General features: G+C 47.8%; 1 protein-coding gene across 1 annotated transcript; it reads right to left on the bottom strand.

Moving 5' to 3' along the window:
- Window positions 1-718: 718 nt before the first annotated feature.
- On the bottom strand, window positions 719-2,412 carry LOC123081900 (galactinol synthase 1). Its single transcript, XM_044504410.1, has 4 exons — window positions 1,969-2,412; window positions 1,547-1,870; window positions 1,321-1,455; window positions 719-1,223 (listed from the first exon to the last, which is right to left on the bottom strand). The coding sequence occupies exons 1-4, from the start codon at window positions 2,293-2,295 to the stop codon at window positions 987-989; spliced, it is 1,023 nt and encodes a 340-aa protein (XP_044360345.1). The 5' UTR covers window positions 2,296-2,412; the 3' UTR covers window positions 719-986.
- Between the last annotated feature and the right edge of the window lie 3,018 nt (window positions 2,413-5,430).

The following is a 5,430-nucleotide window of genomic DNA, read 5'->3' as shown; positions in this document are numbered from 1 at the left end:
TGGAAGATAATGACTGCTTGTGTGATCATGCACAACATAATCGTCGAAGACGAGCGTGATGAGAGTATCTTGGACCAAGGATTTGATTATCAAGGTGAAAATATTGAGCCCCTGCACCAAGACCCAATCACATTTAAACAATTTGTGCAATTCCTTCGTGAGATGTGTGATTGGCATAGTCATTTGAATCTTTAGAATGACTTGGTTGAGCACGTGTGGAATTATATTGGCAACCAATAGCCGTATTGATTCATTTTATGTTCAGTCAAGACAATTTCAATTTAGTTGTAAAACTTTTTTGTTAAGGACAATTTTAATTGTGTTGTAAAACTATTTTAATTTTCAGACAAATATTTGGACATGCAAACTAGTTTTGATGAGAATGTAGGTATTTTTGGCCCTGACGAATAGGATGGGGCAAATGGATGCGGCCGCGTGTTGGACACACGGCCATCGCATCCCAAGAAACGTCCGAACACGACCTCAAATCGCTATTCAAACGGACAGAATCCAAATAAAACGAACGTCCATTTGAATCGTCCCGTGGAGTTGGCCTTAGAATCATTCAAAAACGTGAAGAGGGTCAGGGAGAAGGATTGGCCGTGCATCACCCATCGCAGCATGTTTTTTCTCCCCGAGAATGACGCATTTCGTCCTTCTAGAGACAGAACGACAAGGAAAGGAGAGCTGACAAACGTAAGTGAGAGAGAAGCTGACGTGAAAAATATGCCATAATTTTTGCAGCTTCCTATTGATTCACACATAATTCTTTCATACAGGACGAGACAACACCCTACTTCACAAAGGGTCGAGGGTATATTCACATACGTGGACTCTTTCGATCAAACCTCCTATCTTGAACTTGAAATGATACTGCTAACTTGGTACCGAACAGACGCAAAATACCAAAATGCAAATGCTTATAGGTGCCCGGCTTCCTGCTTTGATGGCCACAGTGGCACGGGCCGGAGCTAGGCGACCGGGGATTACGCAGCCGAGGGCGCGGCGACGTACTTGACGGTGCCGGCTTCCGCAAGCGCTGCGCGGAGCGGCTTCTTGGCCGCCGCCTCGAGCTCGTCGGCGTCGGCGGCCAGGGCGGGCAGGCCCTTGAAATCGAGGCTCTCGTCGTCGTTGTAGATGTCCCACCAGTTCCTGACGAGGATCCTGATGTCCTCCCTGTCCATGTTCTCCTCTTTGCCCGTGAACCTCCATGGCTTCGATCCCTGCGACCATGTGTGACCGATCCATCCGTAAGAATGCAAGCAATAGCCAGAAACCGACCGAAATTCATACCAGCGACCGACAGGGCAGTCCACTTACCGCAGCGCAGTAGTGCACCACCTTGACCTTCTCCAGCTGGACGTTCTCCGGGTGCCTCCAGAGCATCGCCAGCACAAGGTTGTAGACCAGCGGGATCGGCTTGTACTGCTCCTTGAAGAACATGTTCAGGAAATCCTGCAGATTAGGGAGCAAGAACAAGGTGAGCACGAACGCCGTTATTACTGCCAAATCTGGACTCTCGAGAAAAAAATCATTAGCGGCTTACCTGCTCCGCGAATGGGGTCGTCGGCGTCACGCGGAGGGTGTCAAGGAGCGCCTTGGCGGTGGCCATGCTGGGCTCGTGCACGAACATGCCGGCGTTGAAGTAGAGCGCCGGCGGCGGGCCCATCTCGGCGGCCGGCCACGTCACCTTGTCGGGACACTGCTGGCAGTAGCCGATCTGGTACTGCGGGGTGTGGCTCCACGTCTTCTCGCAGAAGCAGTCCATCACGGCGTAGAAGTGCCCCTTGGGCAGATCGAACAGCTCGTCGATGTTTTCGAACACCTGGATGTCGGCGTCGAGGTACACCATCCTCTCGTACTCCACAAACTGCGTTCAAAACCAAGTCAATAACAGATCAGCACACCATTACTGCCATACACACTGACAAACGTGAGCGAGACATGCAGGTGGTATGGTAATTTTACCTCCCAGATGCGGAGCTTGGAGTAGTTGATGACGTAGTAGGCCATGGCAAACTGGGTGTGGTTCTCGGGCGGGTACACGGGGGCGATCTCGCGGACGATGCAGCCCTGGGAGACGAGGATCTTGCGGTGGAGCTCGGGCACGTCGGGCAGCACGGCTACCACCAGTGGGTAGGCCGAGCCAACCTTGCGCAGGCCCTTGGCAAGCCCAACCACGCCCATCCAGTAGTCCCCTGCCCCCGCCAAGAACGTCACGTACGCCTTCGTCGCGGGCTTCGCCGCCGCCACGGCAGCCTTGGCGGCCATCTTGCCGGCCAGCTCGGGAGCCATCTTGATCTAGTCTCGGGGAGGAAGCTTTCTTGGGTTCGGGCTTGAGCTTTTGTGTTCGGGCTTGATCTCTTGAGGCTCGTCGAGAGTGGGGTTTTTGGCTTGGGATTTCTGATGAGGTTTCACGGTGGGTAGCGAGGCTATAAATAAGGAAACGCAGGGCGGACTGGTCCACTGGATAACGCCCCACGTCGTCGGTCAGGGAGCATGGCCTGTGCGATCGGACGCGTACGCCTGGCGGAGATTGTAGATCGGACGGCCGGGACGCCGTGGACGGAAGCTTCTCGCGGTGGCAGTTTCGGTAGCGGCAGCAGGAAGGCGCGAGAAGTGTACAGAATGCGAGAGCGCTCTTTCGTCCCCTCTCCATGGCACGGCGGGCCCCGCATTCACTGCCATGGTTAAACCGAAATTGCATTGTCAATCGGGTGAGAAGGGCGCTAATTGCTCTTGTGATTGTGTTTAGTTGCGTACGTACATGGCAACCGTCGCAGAATCTCTCGAGTGATCGTTGCCGAATTAGTCAAAATTATGCAAAAGGCAAAGGTTGAAGGCAATTGATGATCCATTTTAACTAGAGTTTAGGGCCTCTTTGATTCGCAGGATTATCAAAATGAAGGAATAGAAAAAATGCAGGAATAGAATGGTATGTCCCATAGCATCCTACATGATTTGAAAGAGTGTTTGATAGCGCAGAAAAAACAAAGGAATTCTATAAAGAGGTTTGAGTGGATGGATATTTTCCTCCAAAATGTAGTACAAATAGATCCTATGAAAAAATCACTAAGGATGCCAATCCTACGAATCAAAGGAGCATCATAGGAAAAATTCCTAAGGGTTTAAATCCTCTAAAAATCCTATGCAATTCCTTTGAATCAAAGGAGCCCTTACTTTCTTGGGTGGGATATTCCTGTCGTCGGATCAATGGACAATCCTCACCCCGACGTCCTACCTTAGATCCCACTGACATCTGAACTTGAATGAGAAAGAAATATGCTATACTTATGTTCTTGATGCCACGAAAATAACGGTGAATCATTCCTCTCCCATTTTCGTGAATAGATTCCTTCCTTATTTGATTACTAGAATCTTTCCTTTATCAATTATTTTTCACTAGAATCTTTCAGATTTTCAAGTTTTACGTCGTCCTTCCTTCTTCTAGTCTAGTGTTCCTAGGAAGCGATGGAAAAAATTACACACATTTCTACTAGAAAAATGCTAGATCTACGTACGACCTATGTAATGTTACGTAACTTGCCTTATCTAATCTCTTCGGCCCCCCTGATTTCAACCGGGGTGGGGCCTTTCCCCTTATTTTCTCTACAGAATGACTAATTCACATCTAGATGTTTTTTAGTGATCTCACATCTAAATGTCCAGCCGTCCGATCTGTTTGCTTTGTTTTGATCGAGTGTTTGCCCGCATCACTATCGATCCTCGTATCCTCTTGTCGGCCCGGGAGGCCTACATCGGAGAGGAATTGTTTCTTTTTGTTTTTTTGTTGGGCCTGCGTCTCCTTTGTTTGATATGGGCTATATACGAAGTCTAGCCCAAGAGTACTAGAGTACATTAGATCGATACGTTAGCCACCACCCGAGTCGCCCCTCTCCTTTCGCGTGTTCCGCTCCCCCAGTTCTCCCGTTCCCTCCATTGTTTTTCCATTTTTCTGTTTGTTTTTGTTTCGAAATCTGAAGAAGAAGACGACCTGACCTGTCTGTGTGCTTTGGATATTTTTTATGGCTATGTGTTCTTTTTCTTTTCTTTTTCTATACTATAAATTTTTTGTGAGTGTTTCACCACTAGTTTTTCCACCATCGTTTCGCCACTAGTTTTTTGTAAGAGTTTCGCCACTATTTGTTTTGAAATCTGAAGAAGAAGACGACCTGACGTGTCTGTGTGCTTTGGATATTTTTGTTATGTCACTGTGTTCTTTTATTCTTTTTTTCTACACTATAATTTTTTTTGTAAGTGTTCCGCCACTAGTTTTTCCACCATCATTTCGCTACTAGTTTTTTGTAAGAGTTTCGCCACTAATTTGTTTCGAAATCTAAAGAAGAAGACGACATGACTTGTCTGTGTGCTTTGGATATTTTTGTTATGTCACTGTGTTTTTTTATTCTTTTTTCTATATTATAATTTTTTTGTAAGTGTTTCGCCATTAGTTTTTCCATCATCATTTCGCAACTAGTTTTTTGCAGTTGGATATTTTGGTGCAACTATCTAGGTGTCAATTATCTACTCGCGACTATTTAGGTGTCAATTGTCGAGGGTCCCTAATTGCATGCCGACAATCGACTCGCAGTTGATAACCAGTTGCAACTCGCTCATCGACTCGTAGTTGATAACCAGTTGCAACCCGCTCATCGACTCGCAACTAAGGATGTGTGTGTGTGTGTGTGTTTGTAGAGGGTCACTAGTTGCATGTCAATAACCGACTCACAACTAGGGGGGTGTGTCTTTTTGTCAAGGGTCCATGGTTGCATGTCGACCATCAACTCGCAACTAGGAGGTGTGTGTTTCTTTGAGAACACCTAGTTGTAACTTGACCATCAACTCGCAACTAGGGGTGTGTGTGTGCGTCTTTTTGTCAAGGGGTCCCGAGTTGCAAGTTGACCATCAACTCGAAACTAGGGTGTGTGTGTGTGCCTCTTTTTGTCAAGGGGTCCCCAATTGCGTGTCAAGCATCGACTGCCAACTAGGGGGTGTGTATTTTATTGAGGACACCCAGTTGCAAGTTGTCCATTGACTCGCAACTAGGGGTGTGTGTGTGTGTGTGTTTATTCGTGGCCCCCAGTTGCAAGTTGACCATCCACTCGCAACTAGGGGATGTGTGTGTGTATGTGTGTTTATTCGTGGCCCACCATTGCAAGTTTACCATCAACTCGCAACTAGGGTGTGTGTGTGTGTCTCAAGGATCCGCAACTGCATGTCGATAACCAACTCGCAAGGGGTGTGTGTGTGTGTGTGTGTGTCTTTTTGTCAAGGATCCCCAGATGCATGTCGACCATCAACTCGCAACTAGGATGTGTGCGTGTGTCTCTTTTTGTCAAGGGGTCCCCAATTGCATATCAAGCATCGGCTTGCAACTAGGGGGTGTGTCTTTTGTTGAGGGGACCCAATTGCAAGTTTCCCATCGACTCG

The sequence above is a fragment of the Triticum aestivum genome, chromosome 4A (genome assembly GCF_018294505.1).
Source record: "Triticum aestivum cultivar Chinese Spring chromosome 4A, IWGSC CS RefSeq v2.1, whole genome shotgun sequence".
Lineage (NCBI taxonomy): Eukaryota > Viridiplantae > Streptophyta > Magnoliopsida > Poales > Poaceae > Triticum > Triticum aestivum.
The sequence above is the reverse complement of the archived record's forward strand: the minus strand, read 5'-3'. Positions and strand labels throughout refer to the sequence as shown.

What these genes read in the sequence shown, in the direction of transcription:
- LOC123081900 (XM_044504410.1), bottom strand. Translation starts at nt 2,295, where the DNA reads ATGGCTCCCGAGCTGGCCGGCAAGATGGCCGCCAAGGCTGCCGTGGCG. An exon ending in CGACCCCATTCGCGGAGCAG is followed by an intron (nt 1,456 to 1,546) that starts GTAAGCCGCTAA and finishes CCTAATCTGCAG; the next exon opens with GATTTCCTGAACATGTTCTT. An exon ending in TGGTGCACTACTGCGCTGCG is followed by an intron (nt 1,224 to 1,320) that starts GTAAGTGGACTG and finishes ACATGGTCGCAG; the next exon opens with GGATCGAAGCCATGGAGGTT.